Source organism: Bombus terrestris, chromosome 13, assembly GCF_910591885.1.
Source record: "Bombus terrestris chromosome 13, iyBomTerr1.2, whole genome shotgun sequence".
Lineage (NCBI taxonomy): Eukaryota > Metazoa > Arthropoda > Insecta > Hymenoptera > Apidae > Bombus > Bombus terrestris.
In genome coordinates, this window is record NC_063281.1 from 12741607 (window position 1) to 12761377 (window position 19771).

Below are 19771 nucleotides of genomic sequence, written 5' to 3' on the forward strand. Positions count from 1 at the left end.
TCTAACTACGAACAGTATTTACTAGAGCGCTGAAATTGATTTGCAAATAGAAATCATGAATATTTTTTGCGATTCATCATATACTACCATTAAACGAAGTTAATGAAGTCATACGAATCCAGTGAGAGAGATGTTAATGACGAAGGATTGCCGAGCGTAAGCATGTGTTTCGTCGTATATCAAAAATGCCACCTATCATTTGTAATCGATATTACGAGCTAATAAATAAAAATATGACTAATAGAAGATATAAATTTTTTTTAAATATTCGCGATATTTATAAAAATATGCTAGCTTTAAAAAGTCTGAACTATAATAAATACACAAATAACTGTAAAAATCATTCTCGGTCGAAATTAATAATTTCAACGAACGAATTTCCAATTACGTCTTTTATTTATACGAATTTTATTCAAATAATCAAGACGTCTAATTGAAACGAAATATCCACCGATGTCCTTAAATGACGTAGAAACTCGCAACAAGATCTCTTCTATCGATCGTAACGCGTCTATTCGGTTTGACGTTTCGACACGCTCATAAAACCAGACATTCTCGGGTTAAGTTGTCACCGTGGCCTCTCGACCAACAACTCGCTGGCTACGGCTTCGCGCAGCATCTTGGAGGGGGCATTAAACGTGGAATCATCGTGAAATACAGTCAGATAAAAACAGCAGGCTACGACCCTCGGGATGTGGTCAGGTCGGGTTACGCATCGCCTTTACGAAGGACTGACCTCTCTCTTCGGATCGTAGGAGGCCAACGAATGGAAGATGGAGCGGGCAAACGAGCCAACGAGAAATACCTCGGATCGAGGAAACGTCAGATAAAGTTCCCTCGGATCGGAAGTTATTGATTTTCAAGCGTTTTGGATTTTGGATTATTATCGACGATTCGTGCAACCTATCGACGAGTAATGCAAGAAGCTTGTTCCAAAGAAGTTGTAGCGGAGGGAATTTCTTCTTTGAAAATGTTATTCAGAGTTTGGTAGTGAAAAAAAAAATTGTTTGCGAGTATGATAAAACTATAAATTCTTTTAAAAAATATTTAACACAGCACGGAGAATACCCGTCTAATAAAAAGTGTATAATAAGAGAATTTGCTGTTACAAAGGAAAATAGGAAAAGTACACAGAAAAATATAAAAGTTAAGGATAAATTTTGAGTAATTTCGCTTCAGACTTGCAAATGTGCAAATGGCTACGTTTTTTTATTTACATTAAATAAATAGCGGGTTTATCGACGAGGAATTTATCGTGTTGCCTTTTTCAAAAATTCTTTTCAAACTTGTGGAAACATTTTTACATTATATTCTCGGAGTACTGCGTCTTAGATGTATCTTGAAGAATCTACTCGAAGAAAGTACAACAAAAACGATCTTCGATGAAGATCGGAATATCGAAGGGAAGAAATACGGAAATTTCCGACTCGCACATTTTATTCACAACACGCTTAACCAACAGCTCAAACATCGCGTAATGCTAGACACAATATTTGCTCGGCTCTAAAATGAAAATACAGAATCTTCCATCTTTTTTAGATTCTGCATCTTTTTAAGGTATCACCGTCAAAACTGAGATTTTATTAGCACCCGATCGTAACTTACTAATCATATTATATCATCCTCCAACGAACCAACTAACACCTGGAAATATTCGTCATCCAAATTATCGTCGTTCTACAGTCGACGTCGTCGTCGTCGTCGTGCTCCTCGATAACTTCACCGATTGCTGTTCGAGAATCAGAGAAGCAGTAAACCAGCAGCGAGGATTATTCGCGGGTGCAGACCTCTCCATAAAATCGCTCCATTTCCGTGGCGCGGCCAAGGTCAAGCCCGTTTCCTTCGAGAAGGTGGAATAACGCTCAGCGGGTACGCGGCTATTCGCGGCGGAGGATGCGAAACGAGCGTGTAAACGTCGCGTATTTCACGCCAATGAAAACCGCACGGATCATTACGAGCGATCGCGGTCGGACGAGGAAATTCTCTGCTGCGGTCGACGCCGCGTCTGCATGGCTTACGTTACGGCCGCTCTGCTTCGGAGGAAGGTCGAAAATGAGAACTCCGAAGCGAGAACGTCGTGTCCTTTATGGGAGTGGAGGAAAAATTGCGAACACTCGCAGAGACCGAAGAAGCGAAATAGGCCACGTTGGGTGCAGAGGATGACGATGAAACGTTGATGGAAATTGGAAAAGGCGAAGTAATTCGTTCGCGAAGGGAACAAACGTCGAGAAAAATTACAGAAGGAATCTTATTCAATTTGGATAGAAGTCTTAACTTAGGATGGAACTGTTTTATTTTTATATAGGAAATTAAAATTCTTTGCGATTAGGCGAGGCGCATGAATTTGGAGAAATCGTAATTCATAGATATAGAAAATTTATCTTTCCTCAGAGAGTTTGTTAATTGGACCTTAATTATTAACTGTAACAATACCGGTGAATCGACAAGTTACAAAATGGAAATTAATTAGATGACTTGTAATTTGTAAAATTTATACTTCCACGGGTTTCATTTATCTTATTACCGAACGTATTACTCAAAAAAAAAAAGAAAAAACAGAAACTAAAAAAAGGGGGGGAAGGGAACTAATTAAAACCCTTAAATGAAACCTCGTAAGAAATAGGAAAGGGCGAAGCAACGAGAGCAAAGGAAGAACGAAGGTTCAATAAAGTGGCCGATTAAGGGATTCCCGTGTGTATTTCGCAGGCTGACAAGCAAAAAGATCGACCGATAAAAAAGCTTACCACCGAGGAGGCGGAATTAAGCAACATCAAAGACAGAAAGAGAAGGATACATTGTAAGGGAACACAAGGGAAAAAAGGGTTCGAATTAACGAAGAGACCGCGGAATCGTCGCGAGCAGATAAAGAGTAAAAGGAAAGAGGAAGGGAAGCGGGAAAAAACGAGGAGAGGCAAGGTGAACGAAAAGGAACGAATCGCGGCCAGATTAAAGAAGAAGGGGCTTTCGAGAGAAAAACGAGCAACACGGTCGAAGAAAGAGGGAAACGAGCTTCTCTCAGCTGGCGAAAGAAGAGATCCAAGGAGAGAGCCCCGACGTTACGTTTACGCCCACCGAATCGTAGTACAGGCCTGGGGATCACGCCCGAGTGAAAAAGGTAGAAAGAGACATTAGAGAGCCGAACGGGTATACCTTTACGATACCGTCCTCCGCCATAAACGTCACGTATCTTTGGCTAAAGAGAGCTCGTAGTGGCGCCCCTCGCGTACTCACCGGCCCTTTATTAACGACGTGACTTCACCGACTTCCGGGACGATGAAAAGAGACGGTCACATCGAACGAGACAGTTCGAACAAAAGGAAAGGACTAGAAGCGATTGTATCTATGTGCTTGTTCCTTCGGGACAACCGTGTCACCTTTGTGGAAATGGAAGTAAGGAGAATAGCGGAGAACAGAGAATGGTTTTTGATGAAATTCTGTACTTTAGTTCTGTACTTTTATAGGATAATAGAGATACAGTTTGATAAGAGATTACCATTACGTAAACTAATACTTTCGATGTTTTTGATTTAAATAATTTAAGTGGGTCTTAACGAGTGGAAGCGTTCGTTATTGGAAACGAAGATGCTGAATTTATACTAGTGGAAATTCGAGATTTAGAGCAGAGAGAGCGAGGATTTTATAGAGAAGTGAAACGTCGTAAAATGGTGGTTTACGTTTATAGGGAGCCACATAACGATATTAACAGCACTGAAAGTGACCCGCCTGTAGTAACTTAATTAACTTAATCGGATTAGAGAATACTTGTTTCGATAATCTCGAATCTTGTCGTCTCATTTAAGTAAGCCGCATGCTTATACAACCTAATAATTTCAACTAAAATATTCGTCTATACAATCCTGCTTTCCACGAAAGATTCCCAATTTTTAACGAAGGCCTACGATTAAAGTTTCATCAAGATCGGTAACTTGAAAGATTTTACTCTATATCGTTCGAACATTGAAACAAATTCCTAAATTCCTGCACCATCGGTCTCGATGATATCATCGCACTCTAAATAACCCACGAAACTCTCATCAAAGCTTCTCTACCTCAAAGCTTCCTTCTCCAATTCCATCTCGCACAATCCCAAAACGTAACGCTGCATCTTTACAAACCACTGCGTGTATCACTTTCCCTAGAATCTACGCTAATTCGATTAAATACCATCGCTAAATTACACCTCTTTTTCTTGCTGCAACCACGAACCATCGCAGTAGGTACGATTCACCGATCTTAAATATCGACGTAAAAACGCGGTCCAACGATTTCTGGAAGAGAGACAGGCGCATGCTGCCGGACAACGAGGCCGAGGGTGAAGAGAGGAGAGGAAAAAGTGAGAGAGAGAGAGAGAGAGAGAAAGAGAGAGAGCGGTCCAGTGTCTTCCGATTAAGAGCGAGCTTGCGTTCCAAGGCGGTCGTAACGCCACTCTAAGAGCCCGTACCTGTCCACGGCCGGGTAATACCTGAAAACATGTCTCTATCACGAAGGGGAATCTCCCTCGTCCGGTAACGCCTTCGCATAAAACCGACGTTTTATCCCGTCTCCGGCGGCCGCGACGTGTTTACGGCGTTTCTATAGTCGACGGCGCAATAACCAACGTCCCTCGTCTTCTCGTGGACTCCACGAAGCCAGGGGGATGAGGAGCGGAAAGAGAAGGCCAGAAAGGGTTGCAGGAAAGAATATTTTCGCGGGGCGGCGTCTAAATTAAGAGACGACGGTAGCACCAAGTCGACTATCAGCTTTTTCCAACCTCCTCTGGTCCTCATACGCAGCTACCAACGTGCCGTGATTCCGATAGGAACATAGTTTAACCCATGAACAAACTTTTGAAGGTTGTGGCCTCAGTGAAAAGGATTCGCAGAGACGACTAATCGGCTCTCAACAAGCCCGTTAATCGGTTAATTGGCTAGTCGGCCAAAATCCTATTCGATACGTTTAGAACGTTTTTTCATATAGCTGTCACTTTAATTTTCCTCATACGAGGATAGTACCTTAATTATAGTTAGGCGATCTAGTGTAATTTTTCTTCCACGTTCTTTGGACTAATGTTCTCCTGTCAGTCCCTATCGAGTTTCTCTTTTGGTTCCACTACCCTAGGTAGCCCGACAACGTCAAGAACAAGCTGCGCGAGTTCGAGTTGATCAATAGGCCTATTTGATTGGATATTAATTAATAGACAGGCCAATTATGGAGCATATTTGCACAAGTTTCGTATATTGATCGTAGGTAGGTCCAGCGTGAAGACTTTCATCTTCGTTCTCCTGCACGTTCTTTAAACTGACGTCTTTTTGATAGTCTCTACCAAGCTGTTGCGTTGATTCTACTATCTTTGATAGCCCGACGACAGCGTCGAAAGCAAGCTCGCGAATTCGAGCCGATCGATATGGCTGTTTGATTGGATATCAATTAATAGACAGGCTAATTATGGAGCATATTTGCATGTGATAGACCGGATGCAGGCGTGATACCGACGTTGGCGTTCCACGCTCGTTGGAGATCGGTCAGTGGAAGGTGCAGCTGCGGTTACTGATTGAGAAACGTTTAATTGCTCCGCTGGCAGGCTTCTAGTTGGCGCTTAATGAGATCGTAAGTTTCATTGTAAGATAGCGATCCAAGTTACTTCGGTATGGTTTTTCGTCTTTTTTGACAGGCAACCGCGTGTTCTACGTTTCAACCATTGACAGCGTCAGAAGCTAAATCTCATATCGCGATACGATACATGTCAAAGTTTAGGCCGGTGTTAATTATCGATAACGTTATTTTTTCCACTTTTCTTCGCGATTCACAGGTATGCGTGCCACTTTTCTTTATGACCACTCACGCGATATTATACGTACTGACATTCGTAAAGCGGAAATAAATTTTGGCGAATGCTTATCCGCGTTGGTTCCCGAATGCCTCGATCCAACTTTATTTTAGGATAACAATGAAGCTTCACAACGACGAAAATGCGACTGAGACACGGAAGCAGATTAACAAAATTAAAAATACGACAACTTTCAACTACTACTCTCGGACGATATTCGAACAATTTACGGTGGTAGTCGTTAAAAAAAAATTCGTTTTAACCCTTGACAAAGGACGAGATAAAAGTCGAAGCAGAAACTCGTTTAGGAAACCCGCAACGTAACTCCTGCAATCGTCTACTTCGATAACCACGAGTAAGAAGAATACCACAAACCCTGCTGGAGGATAGTCTCGAAAGAGAAAGACGTACCTGTGGCTGTCGTTTTCATACAACACGACGAATTAAAAGCATACGGCACGGCAGAGTGAGAAATCGAATGCAAACGCGGCGATTGAATTTCACGATGCCGGGCCGACAGAGGGGGCGTTCGAAAAATACGATTCACACGGTGAAAAGAAAACGGTGAACGACGACGGGTACGCGCGAGGTTTTACCAGCTCGTTCCCGCAAGAAGGACAAACGTTTTGGTATTCCGTCGACGTGTCGTCTGGCTTGTCATACCGACACGCCAGCGACGACGCGCTTCGCGTCTTCGGTACGTAGTTGGTAGGCAGACGTGCCAACCCGACGCACGGCTAAATATGCTCGAAGTCACGGATCCAGCGATCGACTCGTACGACAACGAATGCGACGCACCTGTGCTTTTGTTTCCCTCGCGACAATCGCCTTTCAATTTTTTTCACCGCGACCAAAAGGAAAAACGAGCAGGCGGAGACGAGAGGCGAATAGGTTACGATTAGTCAGCTGATCCTTTGCATTTAACAGGTGGAACGGTCGGATAGTCAACGGAGTGTAAATGTTTCAGCCGCTACGCGAAAATATTTCCAAGCTTGCTATTCTAAGGAACGTGGTACGGCAGAAGATTCAGGTGACGAAGTTTTACGTTGTTAAGACACGAGGTTCGCGTAGACGGAATGTTCATTGTATCGTATTATAATATATTTAAGATATCGTTACGTTTATCGGATAGAAACATTAATCAGAGTGCGAAAATATTTTCTGGTTTGTTGTTTGAAAATTACACGAAACGAGACGAAAATATCTATCGATGCATCTCTACGATGTCGCGTTTAATCGTCGAAGTTATCAAAAACCAGAAAGTTTCTATAGTTTTTTACCCGAAGCAATCACGGCTTCGAGCATTCGATCATCGTGCCGATAAAGATCTCGATTCGATTAGCTCGCCGCACACGAGAGTCGCGAAGTGAATCAATAAAAAAAGAAAAAAAAACGACCATGGTACACCCGCGATAGATCGTTCGATCACGACGACACGACTCACTCTGCGATTAAAATTGACTTCCGGCGGCGGCGCGGCCAGCTCACGCGACCGAGATTCGTTCGGTGGATTGTTCGAAGCGGCGACCGTTGCGTCGCCGTAAAAAATCGTTATCTGACCAAGGGACCGGGTCATTTGCATTTTCATAGGGCCGCGAGGTGTAGTTCACGGCTCGTTAGATCGGCACCATGCACCGACAGCTATCTCGCACACGCGCCACCACACATTTCACGCATCTTATTCCTCTCGTTAAAAGGTACATATATATATAGCAGCCGCTTCTTCTTGCTCGCGAGCATTCGATCGACCGCCAACCGGAAAAGTGAAATCATGCCCGAGACGAAATAATATCGGTATCGGGATAGCAGAGTCTTGTTAACCGTGACGAGCTGCGTTCTTTCAGTTTCAGTGCAGAGTTTCGTTCTTGCTTTTCGATTTGCTGGTATTTCGAATTTACGAAGCTGAGCGTTACGTTCACTCTTGGCTTGCGGATCTTGGTGGTTTAAGCTTTGAGATGTATCGTGGTTGGTTCTGGATACCTGTTTCACCGGCCTCCTGAGATGCGTTCGATTATACGTTGGTTTATCATTTTTTCGAATTTGTGGAGTAAACGGGTTCTACGTTCGACGTATTATTTGAACTACGCGTTTAAGACAGCGAGGTTTCTCTTGGTTTCTAATTTCTTTGTATCCAGCATAGAAGCTATTCCTCTTAAAACCTCTGGCGACCACCCTGCACACTGCATCGTCCACACGACAAACAAAACGATCGAGCAGTCGTCGAATTCTAAAAGGGAATCGACGAAGAGAGAATCGCTGGAAGAAAACAGCAGGCGCGTGCGAACAGTTGCCGGCGCCCTGTCGTTCCGACAGGTGACAGGGGAGTCCTTAATCGCGCGATGACGTTTCCATGGCGCGAATCGGGCGAGTCACGTCGCTTAATTGCCCCCGCGAATCGTTCAATGGCTTCCATGGCGTTCGTTGTGCGCGCGTTTATCTTTAGGGAAACGCTCGTTCGCTCGGCCACGACAGAAAGAAACGAAGAAAGCGCTGCCCTACCTGGCGCCATTATCTAGTAGCCAGTGAGAAAAGTGTCGATAACGAGCAATCAGAACGGAAAGAGAGGATGGCCAGAGCTCGATAAAAGGGGAATCGAATCGGGATTGTTCGGCCAGGATGAAAAATCGGACATGCGCCAGCTGGCGAGGCGTAATTGCCCGCGAATGTTCCAGCACTTCAGGCTCCTTCCTCCTCTTCAGGACGATTCGTCTGCATGTCCAGACCATGTTCTCTCGAGTTAACGACGCTGGAAACGAGACGAGAGCTTGCGGTGTTCGCGCACGTCCTTCGGAAACTTGATTTTTCGTTTGCCGAACACGAGGTAATCTTAGAATCGGTTGCACGATCTTGGCGACACTTGGGTCTTCCGATGTTCCAGGAAGATCGCAGAAACTCGGTGATAATGCGGATATTTTAAGATTCTGACGATATGTGAGTGATACATGGGAACGAATATAACAGAGATTCAACGTTATAGAATACTAAATAATAAATTTCAAAAGCACATGCATCGTGTTTCCACGAAAAAGGTTCCCGCGAGTCGAAGCCGCAAAGCGAAATCTCTGACGCAAAGAAGCTACACCGGCTTCCATGGAGGCGCGTTAAAATCGGAACACCTGTTCCACAGAAGCAGGAAACGCTCGATCCTCGAGCGATTTAAGGCGAACGATAGAAAGAGGAGGCCTAGAGAAAACGGGGGCTATGTTCGTTAAAGCCCGTCTCCCGCTGTTCGAGAAACTAATAGGCGCGCCATAGCACGGGAGCCGCCTGGAAATTGCTCCGCGAACATTCCTAATCACGTTTTCTCGGAGACAAAGCAAGCTGCAACCGCGAGAAAGCAGAGAGAAGGAAACATCGCGCCGGTCAGATGACGGTCGAAAGGAAACGAAAGCTATGGGCAGAAGATGAGGAAGCGAGACAGAGAAAACGAGAAAAAGTGGCGGACAACGCCGAGAGCTCGCTCGAGGTGGGAACAAAAGCCACTTCTTCTTGTTTCTCGTCTTTTTTCTTTTTTCCCTTTTTTTTCTTCCTCTACGCCCAGAGAGAAGGCTTTTGGCTTGCCACGTACAGGGATCACTCGTTCACCATTGTGACTTCTTGCACGTATGAAAAACCACAAACCACCAACGTTATTTCGCGGCTGCGAACACGAAGGGTCTCCCTTTCCACGAAGCCCAAACCGCGTAATACCATGGGCCCTCCGCTCTCTCTACCCTCTCCTCCTCCTCTTTTCCCTTCTAGTTTGTCCCTTCGACGGATCCAGCTCTCCGCACCATTACGCCGATATCGAAGCAGCTTCTCGTTTGATCGACAGTCGTCCACTCGCACGTCGATCATTACCGTGTCGCCTTTAGTAGCCGAAAAGAAGAGAAGAAGATCGAAGGCACAGGACGCAGAAGAAAATAGCGCGTATTCGGAGAAATTTTGACGATGAAGACACGGGGGATCGGTTTTGGACAAATTTTTAACTGTCCTCGAAATGTTCGGAAGAAACTTCGGGTTCCGAGATAGCGATGACACTGATTCTCCGATAGAAAGAAGAAGAAAGCAGAGGTACACTGTGCGTTGCATCAATTAGAAAATCGCAATATATACTCTTTAGGTCGGTGATCGGTAAGACGTCAAATTGCAAAGAAAGATCTCTGTCAAGCTAAAGCATAAAGCTACGCGCCTTGCTCGTAAAAAAACACATCATCTTCGATGCTTGGAAAATCTCAGATTTCATCGCTTCTAACGCGGAAATTCCTCGTAACGCGCTGCAGTTCGAGGAACGAAACCGATTCTCCAGACCAGGGGCCCTCTGACCGCAGAAAATCGCGGTCGATGTTGACGTTTATCGTAACCGACGATCGCGTGCTCCGCGACAAACTATCGAATCATACGTCGGCTGGTTGTCGGATCGCCGACAAATTAAACATGACAAGGTGACGGCGATACGTGGGCGATCGTTCTGCGCTAGGAACTCGGGTTTGTCCGGCTGCGCGCCAGCCAGCCACAATGGAAGCGAAACGATTCCGCGACCGCACGCTCCATCCATTCAACGAGTTCCTCCTCTCTTGTCGAAGCGACGAGAAAACTTGTCTCGCCGCTCGACACGCTGGTGGCTAGTTTGGAAACTTAACTCTCAAACCGAAGGGGTCTCGTTTTTCTTCGCGTTCAACCAAGCGCGCGGCTTAGACGGATGCGTTGCTGCGCTAGGAAGAGATTTTCCTTCGTTTGGTTATGCAACTCGTTGCAGATTTCCTACGGAGATAGTGGTTGGAACGGTTTCTGCTAGAAAAGGAAGAAATGAAAATGGCAAGGAAGGAGACTCATATCTTACGGCTTGAGTAACTTGCTTTTTCTTTTTTCTTTTTTTTTTTTTAATTTTTTTTATTGGAAATTGTCTTTATAGTCGTTGGTGAAAGCTTGTGTTTCGATGTTGTCGAAGAGAATCTTTCTTCGATTCGTTGGATAAAGAGATATCGTACGAGGATCTTTGATCGAGAAGTTAAAAGGGGAAGAGCTTTTTTGTGATTATTGAGGATACGCGTATTTTTGCTGTTAAAGATACATTACTTGAATTTGTATAAATTAATAAACACGACGATGGACGTCATCGGTAGAAGGAAGTGGAAATGTCGTAAAAACAGTAGTATCTACATCTTGTATAATATCTTCTTCTTGATGTTAAAAACATCGACCTTGATCTATCCCGTGTTACTTAAGAGAGTGTTTCTTGATTTCATTATATAAGACAAGGATAATGTACAAAAGATAAAGTGGTTAACAGTCTCTTAGTTGGAAAATTGAGAAAAACGAAGAAACGAATTTTTGACGAAATTATTATTATTCTTCTTCTTCTTCTTCAAGTATGATTCAACAAAGAGAAAGATTATTTTTCTGCTAATTACAGTGTGTTAATCAACTTCATTAGTCTTTCTTCGCTGATCATTCTTCCATCTCGCAGCTGAATACCAAATTACTTCTTCCTTTTCAAAGGAGCTTCATCCTTGTTATTTTAATCACGTCACTAACATCGAGTTACTTTAACCTAGAGAAACTATTCTGTTTGAAACTACGACACATTACAACGACGCAACACGTGGGCGGTGCCGCGTGTAACTCATTGTCAGTCAGAAACAATGAAAACGAAACGAATGTACATGGCGCTTCATTCACGAGGGCAAGGATGTGCGATGCAGATGCTTTGTGGCCCATAAACATGTCAATCGGCGACGGCCGTCAACGAGGCTAGTGGTCAGCGATGCAGCGAGCAGTCGCGTTTGTATTTTGAGCGACAGCCAATATTTAACATGGCTGATGGCGAATCTTACGAGACAAGGGAATTGCTAGGCGACCAGCCGTGTTATCCGAGGAGAGAGAAAGGTCGAGGATGAACGTTTAAGTACTTGGACCTCGGTTCGAAGCTTCAAGACCCTACATGGTGCTTTCGATAGCTAAGAAGATGCTTCCCTCGAGGATTCAAGTAGCGAGAGTATCTCGTGATACTTATTACAATAAGTAGCATTAATCTGTAGCTACAGGCCTCTCGTCTCTAGAACATCTTCTTCGGTATCTCGATAGAAGAAATCTAAGCTTGTAGAAAGTCGTGCCTTAGAAATCGCTTTATCAAGGAAACCTCTTCAATCGATGACAATTACATTATTAAATTCGCTTGCCATAGCCGAAGAAGGTGACCACAGTCACCGCAATAAGCCGCAAAAGCTAGTTAGAAAAAAAGCTTAAAACACGGGGGAAGAAAAATTACCGCGTTACACCGCCTTCCGATCGTAACTCAAATCTTCCCACTCGAATGCCTCGGGATTGCTTTTTACATAACCACGATAACAATGCACGACTCGTATTTTCATCTACTGGCGATTATCTGCGACGCGGCGAGCGAACGTCGATCATTAAAATCGGCGAGGTCAAGCGGTTGCAAAATTCGACGATCCGTCGAACGTTCGTTCGATGGAAACGTTCGCTGGAAATTTTACAGCGCGGTCATCGTCATATGATAATAAGTGATTCATGAATCACTGGAGATCGCACTCGTTCCGATAACTCGAAAATCGTTCCTTCGATACGACTGTTTCAACGTTTTCAGCTCGACGAGACACACAATCCTGCACGTTGTCGCAGATTTAAAACACTTTGAGCTTCGCTACTTGAAAAACAAATATATAATCATAAAAATATATAAACTAGCGAATCAAATTCACCGGTAAGACAGAGAACGATTTAGAAGGTTGAAGTTTTATAAAATAATTTTGTTAAGGTGTGTCAATTTTTTAATGTAGTACCACCATCGAATTCTGATTCGATACTTTTGGAATATGTTCTAACAGTCATATAAAGTTTCGAGCGCGGAAAATAGAAATTTTCATAAATTTTGAATCCAATGAAAGTTCCTCCCCTTTTTGTACTTGGTCCGACAGAATAGCACGTAAAAGGGATTTGACCGGACCCGGTCAAGTACCAAGATTTTTACCCGATTTACCAATCTTTTTATTCTACAAATAAATAATTAAATAAATACAATGTTCTGGAAATGTTGCGCGTATTACCTCAGAGGGAAATCCGATGTGCACGGTTTACATCGAGTCACTACAAGTACGAACATTAATCTCATTAGTGGCCGCGTGAAAGAGTCGGCTGACTCGTCTGGAGAACGCTCCGTTCGCCATTACTTCGCCGTTATATCGCGACGAATTCGTTCCGCGAGATCGTAGCTGTCGCCAAATCACGAGTTGCATTGGGCACGAGTTAACGAAGACGCATCAACTGGTCGAAAGATAATATATGTCCCGTGAAAAAGCCGCTGATTGCTGTCGCCATTGTAACGCATTCTGTGGCAAACGGGACTGACGACACGTGGGACACATGCAAATGACAAAACGTTCCATCATCATCTTCGATACGTCAGCAGTTGGTCCGTGCCGTCAGTCATTTTTTCATCCCTGATGAATTGGATCTTCTCCGCGAGTGGAGTAGAAGGAGAATAAATGTGTTTAACTTGGGAAGATCCACTCTGATGAAAATTAATGTCAAAACTTTCACGAGTCGAGTGGTGAAGTTGCCCGGTGAATAGATCATTATTTTCGAAGATGATTTAAGTATCTTCTAAGCTATGTTTTCTTCATTTTGGAAAGTCCGTACATTGAAATCCACATAGAATTCTCTATCATTCTACGTTACTCTAAGCCATTCCTCTACGTATAATCATTATAATTCTACGTCATTTAGTGTAAGTAGAACGTCTCTGTATTCCTGATCGTTTTTCTCTTCCGAAATTATTGATAAATAAGCAATTATCAGATTGCAAGGTTTTACTGTATGAAACAATCATTTTTTAATTGCCAAAATTTTAAACGTACTACCTTCCTAATCAATCCTTCGATAAAACATTAATACGCCAATTTAATTGGAACGAAACGATACCGCGAAGAAAAAGAACAAGATGCAACTATGGAAACAAAGCGCCACTGTCAACCAAACGAAAACTGCAAAAAACGATGAAGCAATTTCGCGACAGAAGCCGTCGAACTGTCTGAGAATAGTTGTTCGGAGAGCAATTTCGCCGGAGTAGGAAAGAAAAAATCAGCGGAGCCCCTCTTAATTAGAAGAGCCCGACGAATAAACCGAGCCCGATTCGCCAAGATAAGGCTGTTGGGAATTTCGGCAGCTAAGTGGCAGCCTATTCGCTACCGACAGCTTCCACCGGCTCCTAATTGTCAAGATCGAGAACCGTAATTACACACTTCGACATTAGTTCCCCCGACTCTCTATCTTCTTTCCCTCCTTCCCTCTCTCTCTCTCTCTCTCTTTTTCACTCTACCGAGACATCCTTTTAAGATGCTGTTGGATCCATTTTATGGCGTAAGGGCACCGAAAATAACGTTCAACGCATCCACGTTCGAACCATTGATAGGGAAAGATAAAACGTCTGTTCAGGAAGAGGTAATGGGTTCGAGAAGAATTACGTGTTTTGTTTAAGGAAGTCGAGAAATATCGAAAGGTTTTTAGAGGAAGAATTTTCGTGGAATTTCAGGCAGGATGGTGTAGTCTCTTTTCCTGAAATTTGGTAGTAAACTGGTAGCTGTTCTGAATGAAACATTCGAATTAAGAAATAACGAAGAGGATAGATACGAAGGATGAGATCTATATATTATTATAAAAATTCGTAGCAAAGAATGTAATTATTTTTCATCGAAGTTTAGCGATAAAGCGGTTGTTGCAACGTTAAATGTATTTTTAACAAAGTTAAGTCGAGCTTCACAAGAATATCGTACGTGATAAATTCTGATAAATATTATTTTAAACAAAACCTATCAAATTCGAAGTGTATTTTGAAAAATATGAATTATAATCAAAGTAAAACCCATCAAATTTTCGATCAACCTATCGACGAATCATTTTGCACAGCAATTATAAATAATCATCGAACGATGCTATCGTTTTATTACGCAAGTCTAAGTGATCTTAAAATGTAATTCGAGATTCCTTATCGATGATCGTGTTTGTTTCCCGTGTACGTCAGTCGATAGAATATCGAGTACGAATTCCAACAATGAAGAGTAACGCCTACTTTAAACGCACATGTGTTTCACAACTTAGCGCAAGTCGTCACCGCGAATGGCATCCTGTTATAACGAACTCGATAGAATTTTGTTCCCTATCAACACGTATGACTGATTAGAGCAGGCAGCGTCGACCATGAGGAAACGATTGCCGACCTCGAAACGATACTTCGTCATTCTCACTATCATCGTGATACATACAAATGTCCAAAGAATTACACGCTGACGGCTATTAATTTTAATAAAATGATCTCTTTTACGAAGATTTAAACGCAATAAAATATCAGATAATACCTATTTCGTCCGCGTATAGACATAGTATTTGTGCCTTTACTTTCACAGAAATCTGAATATTCTTATGTACTTGGTATAAGCTTAACGACAAGTTAAGAAAGAAACGTGAAAAAGTTTCTCGTTATTATAGTTGTCACACTTACGAAAATCTAGACAATCGCGCACGTATTGTTATTTATCGTATAAAAATGATATATTAATTTCTCTTACTAATGAAATACAAGAGATGCAGCGATGAATATTGGAATTTTCACTCAAAAAAGTGTAAATAGCGACGTATAATTTACGACCTATGTTAACGTCGTACTATCCGTGCTGGGGTACAATTATTGTAATCAATGGAAAGCATTGTTCTCAATGGAACCCGGACGATGAATGGCAACGGTATGTAAGTCTGACTACCGTAGGATAAATATTTTGGACACGAGGCGCTTCGAAAAACTGTGTGTTTACGAAATATCTTTCGATCCATCGAGCCTTGCTACAGATAAAAAAAAGGATTAACGATATTCGAGAAATAGATTCCACGAAATTAATTACTAAATATAGTATTCAACTTTTTCTCCACGAATACTATATATTTCTCAAAAAATAGACGATTGGACGAATAGAAATACGAATCAACGTTAAACTTCGGTTCGTTATACTACTTGAAATTGATAAAGAAGCTAATAGCTTATTTGCTCGACAGATGCTGCCGCTGAAACTGGAAATAACGCAAAAAATTCCATACTAACGAAAGATTTATTTAACTTGAAACTAATACGATAACTTTTTCCCTGTCTCAACTGTTCCTACGATAGGACATTAGATTACGCGTCTCTTAAGAGATCATTCTCGTTTCGTCAAATGACTTTAAGCGAACAATCTACGTCAAAAATATATGGAACGGTCACGATTTTTCTTTTCGAGTAGCTCTGTTTCTACAAGAAAGACCTAAAATATAATAAATACCACGATCTGTGTTAAATATTGCGATCTCCTTAATTTTAACGGACCAAGCCTGTGTCTGACGGCTGTTTCGTTGCGAAACTATCTATTCGCCAACGACCTAACGATTCGACACTCTATAAAAGAAAATGTACGAAACGAATCGACTCACCAGTGTAACACCAGGCCGGCCAGACAACAGGGCTCTCGGTGTCCAGCTCCCTCATTCTCTCAGCGACCCGCGGACATCTCCACTCCGTACGCCCCGACGTAGCGGTGAGTATGTCCAGTTTGATTTCCGACACGAACAGCTTCCTTTGCAATCAACGATCAACCCGCTTTTCTGTTCGACGAGACTCAATCGCCCCGATCAGTCTACGCGCGAGTTAGCTCGAGTTCGTCAAGCCTTCAACGTTTCCAGCTCGTCCACGTTGGCGATACCCAAACCACCTGTTGAACGTCAAATCTGCAGCACGCGCAAACGCACAAGTCCGACAAGGATCATGCCTCCGGCACCGAAACGATCACTTGGCTGTGCACGGGTGGCCAACGAACGCGAAAGATCGTCGAGCACGCCTTTATCGAACGATTGCACGTCCAGCGATCAATTTCATTAAACAGTTAAGCGTAGATAAGAAATTTGCGAAGATAAAGCACGAACGACGATCCGTCATCGGCGCGACGTGGATTCGCTCTGGCCTTGCTACCAGAGGACGGTGGTCGTGTTCGTAAGAGCAGAGTGACAATACGGCATAACGATGTTGCACGCGTGTTACACGAAAAGCACCGTCGCGTCGCGTCGCGTCGCCTCGAATCGTCGCGTTTGCCGCGCGGTCGCGCACTAAATGTCACGGAAATGTCAATGAGGAGTCGCGGACGTTTGACACCTTCACTGTCCCCTCCTTCCTCTTACTCGGCACACAGTCACACGAGTGGAGGGTTAGTCTGGTCTTCCTCCTTGTTTAAACGAGAGGCTCGTCGTTCACCGATCCTCTCGGAACACTGTATCGACACTCGCGCAAAACTCCGGCGATCCTCCGCGTCGGCGATCGTCGACGATCGTCGTCCGACCCTCGACTGACGCGGTCTCGTACTGGTCTACTGTCGCGTGGCGAACACCTCTCGAACGCTCCTCGCCGCTTCCCCGAGTGCCTTCGAGTTTCCAGTTTCCACGATTGTTTACACACGACCGCGGACCTCGGCTAGAACCGAATCGTGTCTCCTCCTTCCTCTCTGTCCTCTATATTACAAATCTTCTCGTACGAACATCCGACGAGCCAAGGACGTTAGACAGTGTCTTTCTCTCTCTCACACACACACTCTCTCTCTCACAAACGTTTTAGAAGCTTCGCGTCCCTAGGAGACTTTGCCGGAGGACGCGTCACCTTTACGACGACGGCGACGACCCGGTAGCGACGGACAGTCAGAGAGAGGATACGCGATCGATCGATCGTTGCCTCCACACGTTCGGGAGGATCGTTGACGTAGCGCAGGATGACACGACACTACAACACCGCACTGCTGCGTGAGGCGACGTCGAAGGGGACAGACGGAGACAGAGGGAGAAGGACGAAGCTTGGTAGGGGGTGAGAAGAGGAGACACACGCGGCGGGAGAGAAAGGGTGAAGGAATATATAAAGAAAAGAGAAGAGGTAAAAAGAAGAGAGAAAAAGAAAGAGAGAGAGAAAGAAAGAGAGAGGGAAGAACCTGACCACCGGACACGCTGGCTTGGTAGGCACGACACACAGGTAAGCGGAGTGGCACTTAGGTTGGTGCACCTGCCGCGAGAGTCCGCGTCGTAATGGGAGCGGGGCAACGGGCGGCAGGTAGGCAGGCCCACCGCTCGTCAACCTGCGGAGAAGGGGAATCAGTCACATGGCGAGGTGCCCCGCGCTGCCTGCGAACAAGGAGGTGGTAGCCGAACCAAGTGGTGGTGGACAAAAGGTGGCAGTGGTGGTGGTACTCGACTGAATCCCCGGTGGTGGCGGCCGTGCTTGGTAGGATACGCGACCGCCGCGGCCGACGAGAAGGAGTAGGAATCGAACAGGACCTCGAGAACCGAGCGCACCGTCCGATCGGAGCAACCTGTCGCTTCGGGACTTCTTTGTGGATATGGTTCCTTCGGACGCGTCTACCGACCATCGTCGTTCGCTTCTTTTCGATCGGACGTGACGAAGAAACGCGATTTCCTTGGACTATGTCTGCTCTGGGACGAACGAATTTCTTTGGAGAGAAAAATGACGCCGCGTTCTAGATTACTGTCGCGCGATTCGAAACCAACGGATTGCATCGAGGTTTCCGACGATCGTTTTGTAATAGATCGAAGATCGTGAATATTACAATATCTCGCGAAGTATTACGTAGCTTTGCTTCTATGCTGTTTCAACTATTTTAAAACCGTATCTCGATACTAAACGTATATTCTCTGCCAGTAAAGAGATTGGAATCTTCGCGTGGGAATTCCGCAAGAATCGAGAAAATTCAACTGAATTAGTTTTACAATGTATTATATAATCGTTCGCTGTCGCAGTTCCTTACATATTAACGCAAAAACGGTCTCATAAAAGATAGAAAGTCTACCGGAACGATTTGCCCTGCAACGATTAGTCCGATCGTGAATTTCACATTCTACTTAAGCTACTGCTACCGGATACCATCGCAAGAGTGAAAGATTCGCAAACACTTGGCAAATTCAGGACTCCGTAGCTTGTTAATACAACTTGTACGACGTACGGCAGAATGCAAACTTAATTTGAATATTAAAGAATGTAAATAAAATTAAAGAAAATATAAAGAAAACGTATTTAACAAAAAATTATACGTGGAGGACATTTTGAAAGAGGGAAAGAGAGAGAGAGAGAGAAAGAGTGATTCCTTCATTTAGGTTCAACTCGGTGTTCGGACAAAAGGCACACGCGGTACTTTCGTGTCTCCAGTACCGACTATGGCTTCCTACAAAGGTCGTTGGCGAGTTCCATATTTGGATTCACCGAAGGAACAGAAGGGTATTGAATTCCAGGCGTTTCCACCGATCCACGGCTACAACCTGATGGCAGATTGTCCCCTGACTCGTCGTCGAGGAACGTCGTACGCTGTCTAACTACGTCTTTCTTTACGTCTCTAACTGAACGGAGTTACGTTTCGTCTAGCTGGACAGTATATCGATAAAACGAGACAAGAATGCCTTGTTGCAGCCGCGAGCGGATATGGATGCGGTTTCAGAACAATCGCGTGTACCCGCAAACGCGACGATCAACGATTCAACTGTTTTTAGAAATTGTCATCCGTTCGAGTGATTAATTTCATCGTTCGGAAAGTAGACAAGATCTATATTTAATAGATCGTCGGAGTAAAATCGTCGGATGAAACTTTTAACGTACTTTGGGTTAGTTAGATTGGCGTTAAAAAAACAACTTATCGTATCGATCGCATATTCAAGGAAGGAAAACATAACGTCCGCTAATATACTATAATCATTCCGGTTAGAAAAAAAAAAAACATCCTGAACGACGAATACCACTCGATCTAAGCTGCATTCTCGATTCAGCTTCATCGTTATTCCACTTCCACGCGGACCATAACGCATCCCATCAACGAACCACCAATCTGCCTAGGGAAAGAAAAGAGGAAGTCGAACGAACGTGACAAAAAGTCGAAGCACCTATCGAACGGCTACCTT

The 19771-nt window shown here is 43.9% G+C and overlaps 1 protein-coding gene across 4 annotated transcripts in view; it reads right to left on the reverse strand.

Annotated features, from left to right (window-relative positions):
• Window positions 1-19771, reverse strand: part of LOC100649594 — a 185681-nt gene that overhangs the window by 135473 nt on the left and 30437 nt on the right. The window contains exon 1 of one of the 4 annotated variants that reach the window (XM_048411442.1): window positions 16265-18520. The exons of 2 other annotated variants lie outside the window; for them this stretch is intronic. In XM_048411442.1, the coding sequence (XP_048267399.1) occupies window positions 16265-16319 (55 nt within the window). In that variant the 5' untranslated portion in view covers window positions 16320-18520. Of the gene's footprint in view, window positions 1-16264; window positions 18521-19771 lie in introns of those variants that run through there. One more of the 4 variants, XM_012315489.3, reaches the window with a different exon arrangement.